This window comes from Mustelus asterias, chromosome 24 (genome assembly GCF_964213995.1).
Source record: "Mustelus asterias chromosome 24, sMusAst1.hap1.1, whole genome shotgun sequence".
Classification (NCBI taxonomy): Eukaryota; Metazoa; Chordata; class Chondrichthyes; order Carcharhiniformes; family Triakidae; genus Mustelus; species Mustelus asterias.
The window spans coordinates 58963045-58987191 of record NC_135824.1 but is presented as its reverse complement, the minus strand read 5'-3'; the positions used below and the strand labels follow the sequence as shown (position 1 = coordinate 58987191).

The following is a 24147-nucleotide window of genomic DNA, read 5'->3' as shown; positions in this document are numbered from 1 at the left end:
AGGCACCATAGTCCCAGATAATCATAGAATCCCTACAGTGCGGAAGGCCCATCGAGCCTGCACCGACCCCACACCCACCCAGGCCCTTTCCCCATATCCCTATTTACCCTTGCTGGTCGCCCTGACACTATGGGGCAATTTAGAATGGCCAATCAACCTAACTCGCACAACTTTGGAGTGCGGGAGGAAACCGGAGCACCCAGAGAAAACCCACGCAGACACAGGGAGAACGTGCAAACACCACACAGACCTGAGGCCGGGATCGAACCCGGATCCTCGGCGCTGTGAGGCAGCAGTGCTAACCAATGTGCCACCGTGTTGCCCAAATAACCCAGACAACCGTAGACTGCTTTCCCCTTTGAGGGGTGGGGGGAGAGAAATGACTGGTGGTGATTTAACCTGAGGGTCACCGCACCTCAGGCGAGTGGCAAGGTGGAGAAGGCCACCCACTTCATGAATAACCTCAGCCGGTACGGGAATCGAACCCGTGCTGTTGGCATCGCTCTGCGTCACGAACCAGCCATCCACCCCATTGCGCTAACCAAGTCAGACCGTGGATATCTGGGCGAGCAGAGAATAACCATCAGGACCTAGCCCAGCATGATGTTTCTGACAGTGAGGAAATGTATCTGCATTTATGTCAAGACTTCGACTGGCAAAATAAACCTTCTGGAAATATACTGATGCATGTTGAAGTTAGGGAAGAGAATGAGTCTCCTAACTTACCTCTTTATAGTTGATGTTAATCGCTCCTGTTCCAAACTTGTCCATAATTTTGAACGTTCCTGGAACAGAATCAAATTCCATTATCTTGGATCAATGTTTACAATTGATTAGATGTGTCACATTTGCAGTTACTGAAATAGTCTTGGATTCCATGAATAATGAGATGCCATCAATATAAAGTAGTCATCAAGAAATCAAACGGAGCTTAGAAAAATCTTCTTTGGCCAAAGGGTGGCGAGGATGTGGATATCTTCGTCAGAGTGAAGTTGAAGTGAACGGTACTGATGCATTTAAAGGAGCAGTTAGAAAAGTATATGAGAGGTCTTAGAATTCATAGAATGCCTACCGTTCAGAAGAGGCCATTTGGCCCATTGAGTCTGCACCGACTCTCTGACAGCATATCTCACCATTTACCATGGCCAATCCACCTATCCCGCACATCTTTGGAGTGTGGGAGGAAACCGGAGCACCCGGAGGAAACCCACACAGACACGGGGAGAACGTGGCAGTATCCACATAGACACTCACCCAAAGGTGGTATCGAACCCGGGTCCCTGGAGCTGTGAGACAACACTGCTAACCATAGCACAGTAGATTAGTGTCTGTCCACCCAACCCCGGGCCAGAACCCCAGGGCTTGATGGCCATGGAAGGTGGATTCATAATGCGGTCAAACAAGTTAAGTGGTAAGTGTGTCTCTGGGTTCGATTCCCGGCTTGGGTCACTTGTCTGTGTGGAGTTTGCACATTCTCCCCGTGTCTGCGTGGGTTCCCTCCGGGTGCTCCGGTTTCCTCCCACAGTCCAAAGATGTGCGGGTTAGGTGGATTGGCCATGCTAAATTAATCCTTTAGTGTCAGGGGGATTGTGGTCGGTGCAGACTCAATGGGCCGAATGGCCTCCTTCTGCACTGTGGGATTCTATGATTTAACCAAGCATCTGATGTAATATTTCTTACGTGGCCCAGTGCTGTTTTTATAATGCTCTTGTGAAGAGACTTAAGACGTTTTAAAGGCAGCACACACAAACATCAGTTGTTTTTGTCACCTCCTCCCTAACAATTATCTTCCCAAGGCTGTGCAACTCTGTCATTTCAAAACCCATGCTGGCAACAACGTAATCAATACCTCTCCAACTATCTCAACTTTGCTTCCTAACCTTGGTGCTATCCTTCACTGAGGGTCATGACCCTTCAACTCCCTGCAAGATAAACATTTTTTTCTTGGCGTTACAGCCGGTATTGGTCGGGTGTAGAACTATGCACAGCATCCAACCTGACCAGTCTTGGGCAACTCTGGGTGTGTACTTGCTATCTTTTGTCTGATTGGCGGTCATTGCTATGCTTTTGTTGTTTATTGAGATTCAAAGATGCTGAATTAATAAAGGATGAAGGAATGTCAGGTCTGTACGAAACAACATCTTTCAGGGACAGTGAGAAACAAAAATGAAAGAGATCGGCTCTCACAAAGGTAAAAATGGTAAGGTCGCCACAATCCCAGGTGACCATAAGCTGCTCCCTCCTTTGAGCTGACTGGTGGTGATTTATCCCGAGGAACACCACACCTGACGAGGGCGGCACGGTGGCACAGTGATTAGCACTGCTGCTTCACAGCGCCAAGGACCCAGGTTCAATTCCAACCTTGGGTGACTGTCTGTGTGGAGTTTGCACGTCCTCCCCATATCCGCGTGGGTTTCCTCTGGGTACTGCGGTTACCTTCCACAGTCCAAAGATGTGCAGGTTAGGTGGATTGGCCGTGGTAAATTGCCCCTTAGTGTCTAAAAATGTGTAGGTTAGGTAGATTGGCCGTGCTAAATTGCCTCTTAGTGTCCAAAGATATGTGGGTTAGGGGGATTGGCCATGGTAATCTGCCCCTTAGTGTCCCAAGATATGTAGATTAGATGGATTGGCCATGCAAAATTGCCCCTTAGTGTCCAAAGATGTGTAGGTGAGGGGAATTTGCGGGGGAAATATGTGGGGTTATGGGGATAGGGCCTGGGTAAAATGCTCCGTCGGAGGGTTGGTGCAGACTCGATGGACTGAATGGCCTCCTTCTGCACTGTAGGGATTCTATGATTCTCAGCTTGAGAAGGTGGGGCCTTCATGAAAACTTCAGCCAGTATGGGAATTGAACCCAAGCTGTGGGCATCGCTCTGCGGCACGAACCAGTTGTCCACCCATCTGAGCTAACTGGACCCCCAGCCCGAAGTGAGCACAACCCTGTCAGGAGCTGCCATCATTCAGATGAAACATTAAATCGAGGCTCGATCTGCTTTCTCAAGTGGATATAAAAGATCCCACAGCACACCTTTGAAGGAGGACACGGGTGCTTCCTCCAGTACTCTGGTCAATATTTATCCCTCAATCACGGTGGAACAGCGATTGGCACTGCTGCCTCACAGAGCCAGGGATCCGGGTTCGATACCCGGCTCGGGTAACTATCTGTGAGGAGTCTGCACGGTCTCCCAGTGTCTGCGTGGGTTTCCTCTGGGTACTCCGGTTTCCTCCCACAGTCCGAAAGATGTGCTGGTTAGATGCATTGGCCATGCTAAATTCTCTCTCAGTGTACCCGAACAGGCGCCAGAGTGTGGCGACTACGGGATTTTCACAGTAACTTCATTGCAGTTAATGTAAGCCTACTTGTGATAATAAATTTAAACATTAAAGCTATTATCTGGTCATTTATCTCATTGCTTGTGGGAGCTTGCTGTGCACAAACTGGTTCCCAGATTTCCTACATTATAACAGTGGTTCAGAAAGTACTTAATTGTAGAAAGTTTGGGACATCCCAAAAGCAGCTATAGAAATGCAACTGGATAGAATACATAGAGTACAGAAGGAGGCCATTTGGCCCATCAAGTCTGTACCAACCACAATCTCACCCAGATCCTATCCCCATAACCCCAAACATTAACCTGCTAATCCCCCTGACACTAAAGGCTGATTTAGCATGGCGAATCCACCTAACCCACACGTCTTTGCAGTGTGGGAGGAAACCCAGAGCACTCGGAGGAAACCCACGCAGACACGGGGAGAACGTGCAAACTCCACACAGACAGTGACCCGGGGCCGGAATTGAACCCGCGTCCCTGACGCTGTGAGGCAGCAGTGCTAACCACTGGGCCACCGTGCCGCTCTGCTAAACAGAGATCTCAAATTCTAAATGAAAGAGAGAGTGGTCAACGGGGAAGGAAGGTATTTGAACCGACAGAGACAGCGTTCCTGTGTCATTTCAGAAGCTCAGGTTCCTGCCCCGGTCACGCACCTTGGAATGGAATTTAATCCTTTCTTTGAACACACCTTGTGAATACGGAGGGCCAGAAACATGTCGGAACATTGTCATTGGAGATTTCTTCCCTGGGATAATACTGACATGAGTAATAAAAAGGAGGCGGATTGTCTCCCCATTGGCTGCTTCTGAAGGAACGCCCTCCTGTGAACTGAGTCAAACAGGTCAGGAAGGTAACACAGGGCTAGGTCGAGCACTCCGAGGATTAGGCAGAGCAGCAGTCCCACGGTTATCAAACTGACCCAGAAATCAGGATTTCAAATCCCACCAGGGCAAAAGAGTTTGAAAATAAATTCAGTCAATCTGTGGCTGGAAAATCCATTTCAGAAAAGTGACCGTAGAATCGTTTAAAACGAAACCAATTGGCTCACCCAATGGGGGCAGGAGTTCAGAACCAGGGGTCACAATCTGAGGATACAGGGTAGACCGCTCAGGACAGAGATGAGGAGAAATTTCTCCACCCAGAGAGTGGTGGGCCTGTGGAATTCGCTATCACAGAAAGTAGTCGAGGCCAAAACATTGTGTGATTTCAAGAGGCAGTTAGATATAGCACTTGGGGGCCAAGGGGATCAAAGGATATGGAGGAGAAAGCGTGATTAGGCGATTGAGTTGGAAGATCAGCCATGATCAAAATGAATGGCGGAGCAGGCTCAAAGGGCTGAATGGCCTCCTCCTGCTCCTAATTTCTATGTTTCTATGTAACCAAGAGCTGGCAACTTGACTTTAATCCCGTCCTTTCTGAATCCAGTTTATTCCGATGCCCTCAGCTCAACTAAGGATAGACAATGAATTAAGCCTTGCTACATCCCTGGAGTAAATATGTATAGAATCACAGAATCCTACAGTGCAGAAGGAGGCCATTCAGCCCATTGAGTCTGCACTGACTGCAATCCCACCCAGCCCCTATCCCCATCACCCCATGCATTTACCCTAGCTAGTCCCCCTGACACTAAGGGTCAATTTAGCACGGCCAATCCACCTAACCCGCACATCTTTGGAGTGTGGGAGGAAACCGGGGCAACCGGAGGAAACCCACGCAGACACAGGGGAGAATGTGCAAACTCCACACAGACAGTGACCCAAGCCGAGAATTGAACCCGGGTCCCTGGCGCTGTGAGGCAGCAGTGCCCCACCACCGTGCCACTCATATATATTATTTGATTTGATTTATCATTGTCCGATGTATTGGCATACAGTGGAAAGTATTGTTTCTTGCGCATTATACAGGCAAAGCATACCGTTCATAGAGAAGGAAACGAGAGAGTGCAGAATGTAGTGTTACAGTCACAGCTCGGGTGTAGAGAAAGATCAACTTAATGTAAGGTAGGTCCATTCAAAAGTCTGACAGCAGCAGGGAAGAAGCTGTTCTTGAGTCAGTTGGTACGTGACCTCAGACTTTTGTATCTTTTTCCCGACCGAAGAAGGTGGAAGAATGTCCGGGCCGCGTGGGGTCCTTAATTATGCTGGCTACTTTGCTGAGACAGCGGGAAGTGTAGACAGAGTCAATAGATGGGAGGCTGGTTTGCGTGATGGATTGGGCTACATTGACGACCTTTTGTAGTTTATTGCGGTCTTGGGCAGAGCAGGAGCCATACCAAGCTGTGATACAACCAGAAAGAATGCTTTCTATGGTGCATCTGTAAATGTTGGTGAGAGTCGTAGATGACATGCCAAATTTCCTTTGTCTTCTGGTGGGTTTCTTAACTATAGTGTCGGCGTGGGGGGGACCAGGACAGTTTGTTGGTGATCTGGACACCCAAAAACTTGAAGCTCTCGACCCTTTCTACTTCGTTCCTGTTGATTTAGACGGGGGCATGTTCTCCTCTACACTTCCTGAAGTCGATGACAATCTCCTTCGTTTTGTTGACATTGAGGGAGAGATTATTGTCACCGCATCAGATTCTCTATCTCATCCCTGTCCTCTGTCTCGTCACTGTTTGAGATCCGACCCACTACGGTAGTGTCGTCAGCAAACTTGAAAATCGAATTGGAGGGGAATTTAGCCACACAGTCAGAGGTGTATAAGGAGTATAGTAGGGGGCTGAGAGCACAGCGTTGTGGGGCACCGGTGTTGAGGATGATCATGGAGGAGGCGTTGTGGCCTATCCTTATTGATTGAAGTCTGTGAGTTAGGAAGTTCAGAATCCAGTCGCAGAGGGAGGAGCCCAGGCCCAGGCCACGGAGTTTGGAGATGAGTTTCGTCGGAATAATAGTGTTGAAGGCTGAGCTGTAGTCAATAAATAGGAGACTGACATAGGTGCCCTTGTTATCTAGGTGTTCCAGGGTTGAGTGCAGGGCCAGGGAGATGGGGTCTGCTGTGGACCTGTTGCGGCGGTAGGCAAACTGTAGTGGATCCAGGTAGTCCGGGAATTGGTTCATGCCATGACTAACCTGTCAAAGCACTTCACAATGATGGATGTCAGAGCCACCGGACGATAGTCATTGAGGCACGCTGCTTGGTTTTCCTTTGGTACCGGGATGATGGTCGTCTTCTTGAAGCAGATAGGGACCTCAGGTTGTTGTAAAGAGAGGTTGGAGATGTCTGCGAATACCCCCGCCAGCTGATCCGCGCAGGATCCGAGTGCTCGTCCGGGTAGCCCATCCGGGCCAGTCGCTTTCCCGTGGGTTGACCTTCGAGAAAGCTCGAAGGTCTTGCACGTTGTTTTATGTCAATAAAATGTGAAAGAAATCCAAATGTTGTACGTCAAGCTTTCTTCCTTTTATTAAATGGACTTTTTTCCTGAACCACAATATGGCTGCTACAGGTCACATGACCTACAGGTTTGGCCATCTGCTCTGGAAGCCTCTGAACAGAGATCACAAATTCTACTCTCATGCTTGTGGAATCTCACACCTCATTGCAATTACCAATGAGATTGACTAACACACATTCCTCCAGCCAGGACAATAACAAATACAGAGACATCAAAGCTCCTTCTACCTGAAGAGATGTGAATGGCCAGAATTTCGCTCCTGAGGGGGAAAAAATGGGCTAGAAGCTCAGAAACTGCTTGTTGAGGCTGCAACACTATAGTTAAGAAAGCCCCACCAACGCCTCTACTTCCTCAGAAGACTAAGGAAAATTGGCATGTCCGCTACGACTCTCACCAACTTCTACAGATGCACCACAGAAAGCATTCTTTCTGGTTGTATCACAGCTTGGTATGGGGCTCCTGCTCTGCCCAAGACCGCAAGGAACTAAAAGGGTTGTGAATTAAGCCCAGTCCATCATTCAAACCAGCCTCCCATCCATTGACTCTGTCTACACTTCCCGCTGCCTCGGAAAAGCAGCCAGCCTAATCAAGGACTCCCCGGATATTCTCTCTCCCACCTTCTTCCGTCCGGGAAAAAGGTCACGCACCAACCGACTCAAGAACAGCTTCTTCCTTGCTGCCATCAGACTTTAGAATGGACCTACCTCGCATTAAGTTGATCTTTCTCTACACCCTAGCTATGACTGTGACGCTACATTCTGCACTCTCTCCTTTCCTTCTCTATGAACGGTATGCTTTGTCTGTATAGCGCGTAAGAAACAATACTTTTCACTGTCTGTTAATACATGTGACAATAATAAATCAAATCAAAAGCTGCCACCCCGTGTTTCGACCCATCCAGTAGCAGGATGGCCTTCAGGGGCAGGAAAAAGTGAAAATGACTCACGGATCATGGCGTCCAACCTGGTCAGGCAGCAAATGAAGTTCACGTAGCTGAAGGTCAGATCGGGGTCAGTGTACCGGAGCCCAATCAACTGCATCAAGAACTCATCTACTTGGAATCCTAGAAAAAAGCAATTAAACCGGGAGATAAAACATTGGCCATAGCATCAGCAGAGCAGGTCAGCTCCAAATCTATTACACTGAGGTTTAAAGATTTGATACAAGGAACAAGAACTCAATGCAGTTCACTCTGCAATCCCTCCCTCAGTGGGTGGCACAGTGGGTAGCTGCACTGCTGCGCCTCAGCGCCAGGGACCTGGGTTCGATTCCCGGCTTCGGGTCACTGTCTGTGTGGAGTCTGCACCTTCTCCCCGTGTCTGGGTGGGTTTCCTCCGCACGCTCCGGTTTCCTCCCACATTCCGAAAGACGTGCTGGTTAGGGTGCACTGGCCATGCTAAATTCTCCCTCAGTGTAACCCGAACAGGCGCCGGAGTGTGGTGACTGGGGGATTTTCACAGTAACTTCATTGCAGTGTTAATGTAAGCCTTACTTGTGACACTAATAAATAAACTTCAAACTAAAATGAAGGAGATAGTCATCGACTTCAGGGGGCGTAGTGGAGAACATGTACCTGTTTACATCAATGGTGTTGAAGTGGAAATGGTCGAGAGCTTCAGGTTTCTAGGTGTCCAGATCACCAACAACCTGTCCTGGTCCCTCCACACTGACGCTATAGTTAAGAAAGCCCCACCAACGCCTCTACTTTCTTATTAGGCGAAGGAAATTTGGCATGTCCGCTACGACTCTCACCAATTTTTACAGATGCACCATAGAGAGCATTCTTAGGGGGCACAGTGGTTAGCTGCTGCCTCAGAGCACCAGGGACCCGGGTTCGATTCCCGGCTCGGATCACTGTCTGTGTGGAGTTTGCACATTCTCTTCGTGTCTGCGTGGGTTTCCTCTGGATGCTCTGCTTTCCTCCCATAGTCCAAAGATGTGCGGGTTAGGTGGATCGGCCAATCTAAATTGCCCCTTAGTGTCAGGGGGACTAGCTAGGGTAAATGCATGGGAATAGGACCTGGGTGGGATAGTGATTGGTGCAGACTAGATGGGCTGAATGGCCTCCTTCTGCCTCGTAGGATTTTATGATTCTTTCTGGTTGTATCACAGCTTGGTTTGGCTCTTGCTCTGCCCAAGACGGCAAGAAACTACAAAAGGGTCGTGAATGAAGTTCAGTCCATCACACAAACCAGCCTCCCATCCATTGACTCCGTCTACACTTCCCACTGCCTCGGAAAAGCAGCCAGCATAATCAAGGACCCCACGCACCCCGGACATTCTCTCTTCTACCTTCTTCCATCGGGAAAAAGATACAAAAGTCTGAGATCACTCACTAACTGACTCAAGAACAGCTTCTTCCCTGCTGCTGTCAGACTTCAGAATGGACCTACCTCGCATTAAGTTGATCTTTCTCTACACCCTAGCTATGACTGTAACACTACATTCTGCACCCTCTCCTTTCCTTCTCTATGAACAGTATGCTTTGTATAGCATGCAAGAAACAATACTTTTCACTGTATCCCAATACACCTGACAATAATAAGTGAAATTAAAATCACACCAGCAAACCGGTTGATCCATTCTTGCTCGGTAAACCAAGTAAAGTACCTTGAAAGACTTCACTGGGAAAGAAATGGAAGTAAATTAGAAATTAAGCTGCAGAGCAGGCTCCCTGACACCAGTTATCATCAAAGGATGTCCCGAGGCACGGTACATTGGGGAGACCATGCAGACGCCACGACAATGGATGAATGAACACTGCTCGGCAATCACCAGGCAAGACTGTTCTCAGGCAGGAGTGTTCCCTTCCTGTCGGGGAACACTTCAGCAATCACAGGCATTCAGCCTCTGATCTTCGGGTAAACGTTCTCCAAGGCGGCCTTCAAGACACACGGCAACGCAGAGTCGCTGAGCAGAGACTGATAGCCAAGTTCCACACACATGAGGACGGCCTCAACCGGGATCTTGGGTTCATGTCACACTATCTGTAACCCCCCACGACTTGCCTGGGCTTGTAAAATCTCACTAACTGTCCCGGCTGGAGACAATACACATCTCTTTAACCTGTGCTTAACCCTCTCTCCACTCACATTGTCTGTACCTTTAAGACTTGATTACCTGTAAAGACTCACATTCCAACCATTATTTTGTAAATTGAGTTTGTGTCTTTATATGCCCTGTTTGTGAACACAACTCCCACTCACCTGATGAAGGAGCAGCGCTCCGAAAGCTTGTGGCTTGTGCCACCAAATAAACCTGTTGGACTTGAACCTGGTGTTGTGAGACTTCTTACCAGTTACCTTGCACATTCCTACAGCATATTGCTCACAAGACTGAAGTTAGCTCGATAGCCCCACCTGCTGCTTGCAAGGCGCTGAACATCTCTTGACTGTCCATGGTCCCTGATCCATTCCTGTCAAACTGACTGAACACTCGCTGGAGGAAATGAAAATAAAAACAAGAGGTTATTTAAACAAAGAACAATACAGCATAGGAACAGGCCCTTCGGCCTCTCTAGCCTGTGCTGATACGCGGTTTCTATCCCTCTGTTTGCCTCCCTTTCGTGGGTCTATCAAGATACACCTTAAACATTGCTATTGTGCCTCTTCCACCATCTCCACTGTTAAAATGTTTATTTATTATTGTCACAGGTAAGGCTTACATTAACAGTGCGATGAAGTTACTGTGAAAATCCCCTAGTCGCCACACCCCAGCACCTGTTCTGGTACACTGAGGGAGAATTTAGCACAGCCAATGCAGTCTTTCGGACTGTGGGAGGAAACCGGGGCACCCGGAGGAAACCCACGCAGACACGGGGAGAACGTGCAGACTCCGCACAGACAGTGACCCAAGCTGGGAATCGAACCCGGGTACCTGGCGCTGTGAGGCAGCAGTGCTAACCACTGTGCTGCCGTGCCGCCCATATCTTGGCAGTGCATTCCAGGCACCTACCACCCTCTGTGTGAAAAACTTTCCCTGCACCTCTCCTCTAAATTTACCACCTCTCACCTTTAACCTGTGCCCTCTTGTAGTTGCCCTTTCCACCCTGGGGAAAAGCCTCTGACTATCCACCCATTTGTTACAATAGTGGTCAACTTTATATCGCAATTTCTTTGTGCTATGCAATTAATTAGAGGCGCCTGTTTCATTAATTGCTTCCATTAATTATTTTTTCCTGAGCTAAACCTCTGAGATTAGATATTAAAACACGACTTGCTATTCGATAGTCGCCTCGCTTTCCCTTTTATTCTCTCTCCCTCTACATCACAGCCCTTCTCATCTCTTATTTCAATCCTACCACTTTCACGGAGTGTTACAGTGCAGGAGAGGCCCTTCGGCCCATCGAGTCTACACCTACGCATGAAAGGCCCTGACCTGCCCACCTAATCCCATTTACCAGCACGTGGCCCATAGCCTTTGAATGTTATGATGCGCCAAGTTCTCACCCAGGTACTTTTTAAAAGATGTGAGGCATCCCCTCTCCACCACCCTCCCAGGCAGCGCATTCCAGACCCTCACCACCCTCTGGGTAAAAAAGTTTTTCCTCAAATCCCCCCTAAACCTCCCACCCCTCACTTTTAACTAGGGTCCCCTCATAACTGACCCTTCAACTCAGGGGAACAGCTGCTCCCTATCCATGTCCCTCATAATCCTGTACACCTCGATCAGGTCGCCCCTCAGTCTTCTCTGCTCCAACAAAAGCAACCCAAGTCTATCCAACTTCTCTTCATAACTTAAACGCTCCATCCCAGGCAGCATCCTGGTGAATCTCCTCTGCACCCCCTCCAGTGCAATCACATCCTTCCTATAATGTGGCGACCAGAACTGCACACAGTGTTCCAGCTGTGGCCTCACCAAAGTTCTATACAACTCCAACATGACCTCCCTGCTTTTGTAATCTATACCCTGATTGAGAAAGTCAAGTGTCCCATATAAGGAATAGAATGTAAAGCCAAGGAAGTTTTGTTGCAACTAAATAAGGCATTGGTGAGGCCGCACCTGGAGTATTGTGCACAGTTTTGGTCCCCTTATTTGAGGAAAGATGTAGTGGCATTGGAGGCAGTTCAGAGGAGGTTCACTAGATTGATTCCAGAGATGAGGGGTTTGTCATATGAAGAGAGATTGAACAGTTTAGGTCAACACTCTCTGGAATTTAGAAGAATGAGGGGAGATCAAATTGAGGTATACAAGATGATAAAAGGTGTGGATAAAGTAGACGTGGAGCGGATGCTTCCTCTTGTGGGACATTCTAGGACGAGAGGTCACAGTCTGAGGATAAGGGGTCGCAAATTTAAAACAGAGTTGAGCAGAAACTAGAATCATAGAAACCCTACAGTGCAGAAGGAGGCCATTCGGCCCATCAAGTCAGCACCAACAACGATCCCACCCCAGGCCCTATCCCCACATCCCCACACATTTGCACCGCTAATCTTCTAACCTACACATCCCCGGATACCAAGGGGCAATTTAGCATGGCCAATCAATCTAACCCGCACATCTTTGGACTGCGGGAGGAAACCAGAGCACCCGGAGGAAACCCACGCAGACAAGGGGAGAACGTGCAGACTCCACACAAACAGTGACCCAAGCCGGGAATCGAACCAGCTATCAAACTTTCAACCATTAATTGGTAATAATGTTTCACCTCTACTAAATCTTCCCTTACCCTGCTCTGCTCAATCCAGAACAATACAGACCAGGAAAGTGCCAGGTTCCGTTCCCTGCCCAGTGGCGCACATTAAGGGGGCTTCTGGAGACCATGTCCAGTGCCTCCAACCAGCTCCACTTGATCACTGACTCTCCCCTGTACAGCGACGTTCAACTCTGCTGTGCCTTTTACACTCACCGTCCACTGGCAGACTTTACTCCAGAGATGACCGAATTCCGTGAATTCCATCTTTCCAAATCCACGTCTCTGAGTTTGTCCCACGTTAAAGAAGCTACCGAGAGTCAGACTTAAGATTTGACAACAGCCAGCAACCCTCCGCAGACAGGGTAGGGGTGTCCAAACTCGAGGGCATGGGTTAAAGGTGAGAGGGGAAAGATTTAAAAGGGACTGAGGGGCACCTTTTTCACTTACAAGTGGTTCTTCAATCCACAGAAGCTATTCCAGTGTAAAGATGCACCTGATGTCCAGTCTTTTCCTGAGCTGAAACCTGCTGTTTCTTTGAGTTGTAACTTGTCGTTTGCAGGGCAAATAATGATATTAGCTTGTTCCACACAGAGGGTGGTGCGTCTGTGGAATGAGCTGCCAGAGGAGGTTTTAAAGTTTTTAAAAAGTTTTTTAAAAAGTTTTAAAGTTTATTTATTAGTGTCACCTGTAGGCTTACATTAACACTGCAACGAAGTTACTGTGAAATTCCCCTAGTCGCCATACTTGGCGCCTGTTCGGGTACACTGAGGGAGAATTTAGCACGGCCAATGCACCCTAACCAGCACTTCTTTCAGACTGTGGGACGTAACCGGAGCACCCGGAGGAAACCCACGCAGACACGGGGAGAACGTGCAGACAATGACCCAAGACTGGGAATTGAACCCAAGTCCCTGGCGCTGTGAGGCAGCAGTGCTAACCACTGTGCCACCCCACAGGTGGTAGAGGCGGGTACAATTACAACATTTAAAAAGACATTTGGACAGGTACATGGATGGGAAAGGTTTAGAGGGATATGGGCCAAACACAGGCAAATGGGACTAGTTCAGCTTAGGAAACCTGGTCGGCATGGAGGAGCTGGGCGGAAGGGCCTGTTTCCGTGCTGTATATCCCTACAACTCTAAACAATAACACTGTGCTTGTATTCAAATCAATTTCCAATAAAATGTGCTGATTTCATTTTTGAAAATAGATATTTGCTTTCCCCTGCGTCTCAGGTCACCCATTCCCCCCGGGGACAGTCAGGCTCCAGGTCTCAGGTCCTTGCAGCTCTACAGTTGGCCACTGGGAGGTGCACAAACTCAGTCTGCGGCATCTCTGTTGTCTGATTTCCCCTGTAAACTACGTGGAATTCACCAATGGCAGCAGAGCACCACTGAGGCAAGCCAGGTAGTCAACCTTGGAAAGGTACTGAGCCAAAGGCTGGGCAAGCACTTTGGCCCAGTGGTTAGCACTGCTGCCTCACAGCGCCAGGGACCCGGGTTCGATTCCAGCCTTGGGTGATTGCCTGTGTGGAGTTTGCACGTTCTCCCCATGTCTGCGTGGGTTTCCTCCGGGTGCTCCGGTTTCCTCCCACACTCCAAAAATGTGTAGGTTGGATGGCTTGGCCATGCTAAATTGCCCCTTAAGTGTCCAAAGATGTGCAGGTTAGGTGGAGAGACTGAGCAGATTGGGTTTGTACTCGTTGGAATTTAGAAGGCTGAGGGGGATCTTATAGAGACCTATAAGATAATGAAGGGGCTGGATAGGGTAGAGGTGGAGAGATTCTTTCCACTTAGAAAGGAAGCTGGAACTAGAGGACACAGCCTCAAAATAAAGGGGGGTCAGTTTAGGACAGAGTTGAGGAGGAACTTCTTCTCTCAGAGGGTGGTGAATCTCTCGAATTCTCTGCCCACTGAAGTGGTGGAGGCTACCTCGTTGAATATGTTTAAATCATGGATAGATGGATTCCTGATCGGTAAGGGAATTAGGGGTTATGGGGATCAGGCGGGTAAGTGGAACTGATTCGCTTCAGATCAGCCATGATCTTATTGAACGGCGGGGCAGGCTCGAGGGGCTAGATGGCCTACTCCTGCTCCTATTTCTTATGTTCTTATGGACCATGCTAAATTGCCCCTTAGTGTCCAAAGATGTGTAGGTTGGGTGGACTGGTCATGCTAAATTGTCTTTTAGTGTCCAAAGATGTGTAGGTTGGATGGTTTGGCCATGCTAAATTGTCTTTTAGTGTCCAAAGATGTGTAGTTTGGGTGGACTGGTCATGCTAAATTGCCCTTTAGTGTCCAAAGATGTTTGGGTTCTTGGATTGGCCATGCTAAATTGCCCCTTCGTGTCAGGGGATTTGCAGGGTAATATATGGGGTTACAGGGATTGGGCCTGGCTGGGATTGTTGTCGGTGCTGGCTCAATGGGCCGAATGGCCTCCTTCTGCACTGTCGGGATTCTATGATTCTCCCCCCCCCCCACTCCAGAGCCCTACTTTTATCCAATCCGCCCGTTTGAAATTTCCTGTCGGGATTGAAAAGTTTTGAATGCCAAAAATGTCATTACAGATTATAGAGAAAAAATAATGTGAAAATGTCTCACACAGGATGCTGCAGCACAACAACAGGATCTTAAAATAAGCGGTCAGCCATGTCTGCTGTGGGCAAAGTGCCCATGTTTGTCTAAGGAAATAATCTGTCTCTCGTTACAGGCCCAGACAACAGTTCAAATTCCAATCTGGTCACGTGGGAAGGGGAGTGCGGAGTGGGAAGCATCCCATCTCTTGTGAACTCCACATCATGTAACCATAAATGCCTCCTAACGCTGTAGAAATCCATCTGGATTATCAGACATTTATCTCAGCCCCATCTCTGTAACTCAGAGTTAGAACTCTGCAGGGACACGTATCTCTCCTATTCATTCACAGAGCCTGAATGTGCTTGTCGTGCGCACCTGCTGGTTTCTTTCTTTGTACTGTTGAGTCTTAGATCAAAAAAATATTTCATTTTGAAAGGTTGTTAGTCACTACAGTTGGTTACAACGCCCCGAGGGCAGGAGAGATAAAAAACATTAAATCAGCCAGCATTCCTTCCCATTCCTAGCTGCTCATCAGCACCCCTTGCTGGAAGTTGTGTGTAAAGACAGGGCCAGTGTCATTTGCACTGCATTCACAGTTAACTTATAAGGAGATCCATAGAGTCCCTACAGTGCAGGAGGCGGCCATTCGGCCCATCGAGTCTGCACCGACCATTATCCCACCCAGCCCCTATTCCCGTAACCCCACATATTTACCCTGCTAATCCCCCTGACACTAAGGTTAATTTAGCACGGCCAATCAACCTAACCCGCCCATCATTGGAGTGTGGGAGGAAACCGGAGCACCCGGAGGAAACCCACGCAGACACGGGGAGAACGTGCAAAGTCCACACAGACAGTCACCCGTGGCGGAATCGAACCCGGGTCCCTGGTGCTGTGAGGCAGCAGTGCTAACCACTGTGCCACCGTGTTGCCTGGATAGACGGGATAGAACTGGATAGAGGCTGGATAGACTCGGACTTTTTTCCCTTGGAGCATAGGAGGCTGAGGGGTGATCTTATAGAGGTCCATAAAATAATGAGGGGCACAGATCAGCTAGATAATCAACATCTTTTCCCAAAGGTAGGGGAGTCTAAAACTAGAGGACGTAGGTTTAAGGTGAGAGGGGAGAGACACAAAAAGGTCCAGAGGAGCAATTTTTTCACACAGAGGGTGGTGAGTGTCTGGAACAAGCTGCCAGAGGTAGTAGTAGAGGCGGGTACAATTTTGTCTTTTAAAAAACATTTAGACAGTTACATAGGTAAGATGGGTATCAAGGGATATGGGCTAAACGCGGGCAATTGGGACTAGCATGGTGGTTAAAAAAAAAGGACGGCAAGGACAAGTTGGGCCGAAGGGCCTGTTTCCATGCTATAAACCTCTATGACTCTAATTACCCGTAAGCCCTCGACCCGGTTAAAGTAACTGGGCCACTGCCAGCACTATCTGGACTGACATGGAGAGAGACTGGATCGACTGAGCTTCCACTCACTGGAATTTAGAAGAATGAGAGGGGATCTCATAAAAACAAATAAAATCCTGATGGGATTGGACAGGCTAGATGCGGGAAGAATGTTCCCGATGTTCTGGTGGGGGTCCAGAACTAGGGGTCACAGTCTAAAAATAAGGAGTAAGCCATTCAGGACTGAGATGAGGAAGAACTTCTTCACTCAGATAGTTGTGAACCTGTGGAATTTTCTACCACAGAAAGCTGCCGGGGCCAGTTGGTTAGATATGTTCAAGAGGGAGCTGGACGTGGCCCTTGTGGCTAAAGGGATCAAGTGGTATGGAGAGAAATTGGGAGTGGGATACTGAAAGTGCATGATCAACCGTGATCATGTTGAATGTTGGTACAGGCTCGAGGGGCTGAATGGCCTCCTTCTGCACCAATTTTCTATGTTTCTAATGTGCAGACTATTTAAATTTCTAGTCTCGTGTGTGAGACTTGTGGCCCCTTAACCTCCTCCTGAGGAATCAGACCCCAGCCTGAGGGAGGGAGAGTAGTAAAAGGAAGAGCATGGACGGAAGAATTAACCATCACCACAAGCAGTGCCGCTACACGGGACAGCAGGATACATCGGTCAGGGAAATGAGGCTCTTGCAGGCATCCAGACCAAACTCATCCCACTTCTCATTAAGACCTAGAAGGAGAACACATCAACAACAACAACCCGTATTTATATAGCACCTTCCACATTCGGAAATAGCCCAAGTCACTTCCCAGCAACTTCACAAAGCAACACAGGACACTGAGCCACATAAGGCGATATTAGGACACGTAACCAAAAGCTTGGTCAAAGAGGTAGGGCTTAAGGAAAGTCTTAAAGACCATACGATATAGGAGCAGAATTAGGCCATTCTCTTGACTTTTCCCAGTAATCTTTTGATCCCCTTACTGCGGGGTGGCACGGTGTGCTGCCTCACAGCGCCAGGGATCCGGGTTCGATTCCCAGCTTGGGTCACTGTCTGTGTGGAGTCTGCATGTTCTCCCTGTGTCTGCGTGGGTTTCCTCCGGGTGCTCCGGTTTCCTCCCACAGTCCGAAAGACGTGCTGGTTAAGTGAATTGGCCATGCTAAATTCTCCCTCAGTGTACCCGAACAGGCGCTGGAGTGTGGCAACTAGGGGATTTCCACAGTAACTTCATTGCAGTGTTAATGTAAGCCTACTTGTGACACTAATAAATTAACTTCAAAAACTTAAAAAACTTTAAACAATCAAGAACCTATCTATCTCTGTCTTAAATACACTCAATGACCCGGCCTCCTCTGTGGAAATGGAATTCCACAGATTCACCACCCTCTGGCTGAAGAAATTCCTCCTCATCTCGGTTCTAAAGGGTCACCCCTTTACTCAAGGCTGTGTCCTCGGATCCCAGTCTCTCCGACTAATGGAAACATCTTCCCCGCGTCCACTCTATCCAGGCCTTTCAGTATTCTGGAAGTTTCAATGAGATCCCCCCTCATCCTTCTAAACTCCACTGAATACAGCTTGATGGGGAGAGGGGTGCGGGGAAGGGGGGGGTTTCAGCAAGAGATTGCTAAACCATAGCTTTAACTTAAGGGGTGAGAGATATAGGACAGATGTTAGAGGTAGGTACTTTACTCAGAGAGTAGTAAGGGCGTGGAATGCCCTGCCTGCAGCAGTAGTGGACTTGTCAACATTAAGAGCATTCAAATGGTTATTGGATAAACATATGGATGATATTAGAATAGTGTAGATTAGAGGGGCTTTAGATTGGTTCCACTGGTCGGCACAACATCGAGGGCCGAAGGGCTTGTACTGCGCTGTAATGATCTATGTTCTAAACTGGGGAAGAGAGTTTCAAGTCTCCGTTATCCTTTAGGTGAAGATGGACATCTCTACTGAACTTCACGTTTAGGTACCCTTGCTCTAGACTCTGGTAGGAGGGAGAGTCGATAGACTCCTTCAATTATCCTAAATGTCCAAATTAGATCATTCCCTAATCTTCTATACTCCGGGGAATACCACCCCAGTCTATACACCCTGTCCTTGTAATGCAATCCTCTCAACGCTCAATCATTCTGGGGATTAGAATCATAGAATCCCGACAGTGCAGAAAGAGACCATTCGGCCCATCGAGCCTGCAGCGATAACAATCCCACCCAGACACTATCTCCGTTACCCCACATATTTTCCCCGCTAGTCCCTCTAACCTACACATCCCAGGACACTAAGGGACAATTTAGCCAATGCACCTAACTCGCACGTCCTTCAGACTGTGGGAGGAAACCAGAGCACCCGGAGGAAACCCACCCAGACACGGGGAGAACGTGCAGACTCCACACAGACAGTGACCCAAGCCGGGAATCGAACCCAGGTCCCTGATGCTGGGAGGCAGCAGCGCGAACCACTGTGCTACCGTGTCACCTGAGGGTAACTGAGTGTCTCATTATTTTGACATGTATTTTTTTAAAGTTTATTTATTAGTGTCAGAAGTAGGCTTACATTAACACTGCAGTGAAGTTACTGTGAAAGTATTCTAGTCGCCGCACTCCGGCGCCTGTTCGGGTACACTGAGGGAGAATTTAGCACAGCCAATCCACCTAACCAGCACGTCTTTCAGACTGTGGGAGGAAACCGGAGCACCCGGAGGAAACCCACGCAGACACGGGGAGAACGTGCAGACTCCGCACAGACAGTGACCCAAGCCGGGAATCGAACCCGGGTCCCTGGCGCTGTGAGGCAGCCGTGCTAACCACTGTGCCACCATGCATCACTCCAACAATGAAAGATCTTTTACCGGTTTTCTGCATGATTTCGGCCAGAAGTTTCTGTAGCTCCAGCGCTGAAATAGCTTCATCCTGAAAGAACGATCAGATCTCAGTAAAGCGTACCGGTTATACAACCCCACCTCCCAGTCTCCTAAATACTTAGAATCGAAGAAGAATCATAGAATTCCCGCAGTGCAGAAGGAGGCCATTCGGGCCATCAAGGGATTGACAACAATCCCAGCCATGGCCTATCCCCATGTATTTACCCTAGCTAGTCCCCCTGACACTAAGGGGCAATTTTTAGCATGGTCAATCCACCTAACCCGCACATCTTTGGACTGTGGGAGGAAACCGGAGCACCCGGAGGAAACCCACGCAGACACGGGGAGAACGTGCAGACTCCACACAGACAGTGACCCAAGCCGGGAATCGAACCCGCGTCCTTGGCGCTGTGAGGCAGCAGTGCTAACCGCTGTGCCATGGTATCGCCCCCCCCCACGTTGACACACAAGATGATGAACTTGTCTTTAATTGTATCACTCTTGCTGAATCTGGGTATACAGAGTCCTGAAGGTTTCATATTGTGATTTCCCATTTTCCCCTCCCAACGTTCCCAGCTGGTCAAATAGCCTCGCTGAGAAATAAACGTGGCTGATGCCCCCCGCACGAGCCATTCACCTGCAAGCGTAAGGAGCCCAGCAAAAAGTCCACATCCTTGTGAGAGGGCAGAGGAAAGCTCTGGAGGTGAACAAGTGCAAACTCACCGATCCGCAGAACTTGTCAAACAAATCCTTGGATTCTGCAGCAGAGGGGAGTGGACAGGGTGCGAGAGCCGGGACAACCTGAAGGTAAAGCGTGCACACGCTCAATATTTACAGATCAGTTCTTAGAATATCATAGAATCCCTACAGTGCAGAAAGAGGCCATTCGGCCCATCGGGTCTGCACCAACTACAATCCCACCCAGGCCCTATCTCCGTAACCCCTCATATTTACCCTGCTAACCCCCCTGACACTAAGGGGCAATTTATCATAGAATCATAGAAACCCCTACAGTGCAGGAAGAGGCCATTCGGCCCATCGAGTCTGCACCGGCCACAATCTCACCCAGGCGCCATTCCCGTAACCCCACATATTTACCCTGCTAATCCCCCTGACACTAGGACGACCAATCAACCTAACCCGCACATCTCTGGACTGTGGGAGGAAACCGGAGCACCCGGAGGAAACCCACGCAGACACGGGGAGAACGTGCAGACTCCGCACAGACGGTGACCCAAGCTGGGAATCGAACCCAGGTCCCTGGCGCTGTGAGGCAGCAGCGCTAACCACTGTGCTACCGTGCCTGTTCACTGAGAGCCATTGTGGTGGTTCAGCACCACCTTTAGGCAATAAATTCTGGCGTTGTCAGCAATGCCCACATCCCAACAATGAATGCACACACAATACCATTGCCTCAGGGGAGGCGATAGCCTAGTGATATTACCAGTAGACTATTAATCCAGAAACTCAGCGAATGTTCTGGGGACCCGGGTTCGAATCCCGCCGCAGCAGATGGTGGAATTTGAATTCAATAAAAAATATCTGGAATTAAGAATCTACTGATGACCATGAAACCATTGTCGGAAAAACCCATCTGGTTCACTAATGTCCCTTTAGGGAAGGAAATCTGCCGTCCTTACCCGGTCTGGCCTACATGTGACTCCAGAGCCACAGCAATGTGGTTGACTCTCAACTGCCCTCGGGCAACTAGGGATGGGCAATAAATGCTGGCCCAGCCAGCGACGCCCATGTCCCATGAATGAATTTTTTAAAAACTTGCACATGCGCACAGACATGCATGTACATGTGTATACAATACACACACACGCACACACGCGTGCAAACACACACACGCGTGCGCGGCACGCAAACGCGCACACGCGCGCGCAAACGCGCACACGCGCGCGCAAACGCACGCGCGCGCGCAAACGCACACGCGCGCGCAAACGCACACGCGCGCGCAAACACACGCGCGCGCAAACACACGCGCGCGCAAACACACACGCGCAAACACACACGCGCAAACACACACGCGCAAACACACACGCGCAAACACACACGCGCAAACACACACACGCGCAAACACACACACGCGCAAACACACACACGCGCAAACACACACACGCGCAAACACACACACGCGCAAACACACACACGCGCAAACACACACACGCGCAAACACACACACGCGCAAACACACACACACGCAAACACACACACACGCGCAAACACACACGCGCAAACACACACGCGCAAACACACACGCGCAAACACACACGCGCAAACACACACGCGCAAACACACACGCGCAAACACACACGCGCAAACACACACGCGCAAACACACACACGCGCAAACACACACACGCGCAAACACACACACGCGCAAACACACACACGCGCAAACACACACACGCGCAAACACACACACGCGCAAACACACACACGCGCAAACACACACGCGCAAACACACACACACGCAAACACACACACACGCAAACACACACACACGCAAACACACACACACGCAAACACACACACACGCAAACACACACACACGCAAACACACACACACACGCAAACACACACACACGCAAACACACACACACGCAAACACACACACGCAAACACACACACGCAAACGCAAACACACACACACACGCAAACACACACACACACGCAAACACACACACACGCAAACACACACACACACGCAAACACACACACACACGCAAACACACACACACACGCAAACACACACACACACGCAAACACACACACACACGCAAACACACACACACACGCAAACACACACACACACGCAAACACACACACACACGCAAACACACACACACACGCAAACACACACACACACGCAAACACACACACACACGCAAACACACACACACACGCAAACACACACACACACGCAAACACACACACACACGCAAACGCAAACACACACACACACGTAAACGCAAACACACACACACCCGCAAACACACACACACGCAAACACACACACACACAAACGTGTGTCTATACTTGCCTGAGGAATCTCAGTGGATGATGTGTTCCTCTCCGCAGGCCTGGAAGAGAGAGACATTAGTCAGTCGTGGTTCCCTGCCCATGAAAACCTGGGCGTTTTCTGTAATTTATTTCATTTCATTGTCCATAACTCAGGTGTTTGGAAGTCAGGCTGTCCCCTGATAAATGGCAGGGAGTTTGGCAAAGGCTTTCCTACGTTTATTGTCTGCTTTCAATTAATTTCCACTTCACGCTAGTGATCATAGAATCTCTACAGTGCAGGAGGTGGCCATTCGGCCCATCGTGTCTGCACTGACCACAATCCCACCCAGGCCCTATCCCCATAACCCCGTGCATTTACCCTAGCTAGCCCCCCTGACACCAAGGGGCAATTTAGCATGGCCAATCCACCTAACCCGCACACCTTTAGACTGTGGGAGGAAACCGGAGCATCCGGAGGAACCCATGCAGACACGGGGAAAATGTGCAAACTCCACACAGACAGTGACCCAAGCCAGGAATCGAACCAGGTCCCTGGCGCTGAGAGGCAGCAGTGCTAACCACTGTGCCACCATGCCGCCCACAACTGCAATGGACAGGCCGTGACCTGCTCGTGAGCTTTGGCTCGAGTTGGCATCTGATGGCCTCGAGTTGGCATCTGCTGGCCTCACCACCAATGGTTGAGGACTCCTGCGGCCTAGTTTAAAAACAGAGAAGAATCTGACTGACTTTCACACAGGCAAGTTCAGTTCTAGGTTGTGAGAAAGAACTTTTATTTGACCAATTGGATTCTAGCAAAGACTGCCCTCGCGCCCACCTCCCCTCCAATCCTTGGGGTTTCAATACAATCTTGAAAAATGTGTTAACTCATACCACACTCCTTCCCGATTTAACCTCCTGTGGGAGGTGGATTTCCTCAACAAAAAAGCATCTGAGGAACTAAGTCTTGGCTTCTTCAATGTCTCGGTGGTCAAACCGCCATCTCTGACCCAAACAGGCCCCAACACCCCAGGTCGAAGCCCACTGGAGTTGAAACATCTGGGCAAGCACACAGATGTCAGGCCTTTGGAGCAATACTCTACAGCTGGGTTCCAAGACCACAAGACCGTCCAACAATTCTCCCTCTTCCCATCATGTCTTTCGATGTTCATAGAATCTTACAGCACAGTAGGAGGCTATTCTGCCCATCGTGCTGGTGCTGGCTCTTTGAAAGAGCTATCAACTTAGTCCATGACACTTTGAGTCCCAATGCCTTAATGATGCGGCAGAGCGATGGCAGAGAAAGAAAAGGATCCCACTGCATTATGGGACATCCTGCCCAATGTGCCCAAAGCTCTATGGGTCGAGAATTGGCCTGTTCAGTCACATGACAACTCATGGCAAAACCCTGAGTAGACATTACCCTCAAACTGAGGGACAGCCAACATGATGGCCAATTAATCCCACTCTCCTGCTCAGTGGTTAGCACTGCTACCTCACTGCGCCAGGGACCCGCATTCAATTCCGCCCTTGGCTCACTGTCTGTGTGGAGTTTGCACGTTCTCCCCGTGTCTGCATGGGTTTCCTCCGGGTGCTCCAGTTTCCTCCCACAGTCCAAAGATGTGTAGGTTAGGTTGATTTTTTTAAAAATCATTCATGGGACATGGGCATCGCTGGCTGGCCAGCATTTATTGCCCATCTCTAGTTGCCCTTGAACTGAGTGGCACTCCAGGCCATTTCCGAGGGCAGTTGAGAGTCAACCACATTGCTGTGGCTCTGGAGTCACATGTAGGTCAGACCGGGTAAGGACGGCAGATTTCCTTCCCTGAAGAACATTAGTGAACCAGATGGGTTTTTCCAACAATCGACAATGGTTTCATGGTCATCAGTAGATTCTTAAATCCAGATTTTTAAAATTGAATTCGAATTCCAATATTT

At 49.2% G+C, this 24147-nt stretch overlaps 1 protein-coding gene across 1 annotated transcript in view; it reads right to left on the bottom strand.

Moving 5' to 3' along the window:
* LOC144511464 (calpain-9) overlaps positions 1-24147 on the bottom strand; it is a 50230-nt gene that overhangs the window by 3138 nt on the left and 22945 nt on the right. Inside the window, exons 12-19 of the mRNA XM_078241848.1 lie at positions 22253-22292; positions 19928-20005; positions 19193-19253; positions 17008-17072; positions 12572-12640; positions 10083-10161; positions 7670-7786; positions 727-785 (exon numbers count right to left, since the gene is read on the bottom strand). Of these exons, the coding sequence (XP_078097974.1) occupies positions 727-785; positions 7670-7786; positions 10083-10161; positions 12572-12640; positions 17008-17072; positions 19193-19253; positions 19928-20005; positions 22253-22292 (568 nt within the window). The remainder of the gene's footprint in view (positions 1-726; positions 786-7669; positions 7787-10082; positions 10162-12571; positions 12641-17007; positions 17073-19192; positions 19254-19927; positions 20006-22252; positions 22293-24147) is intronic.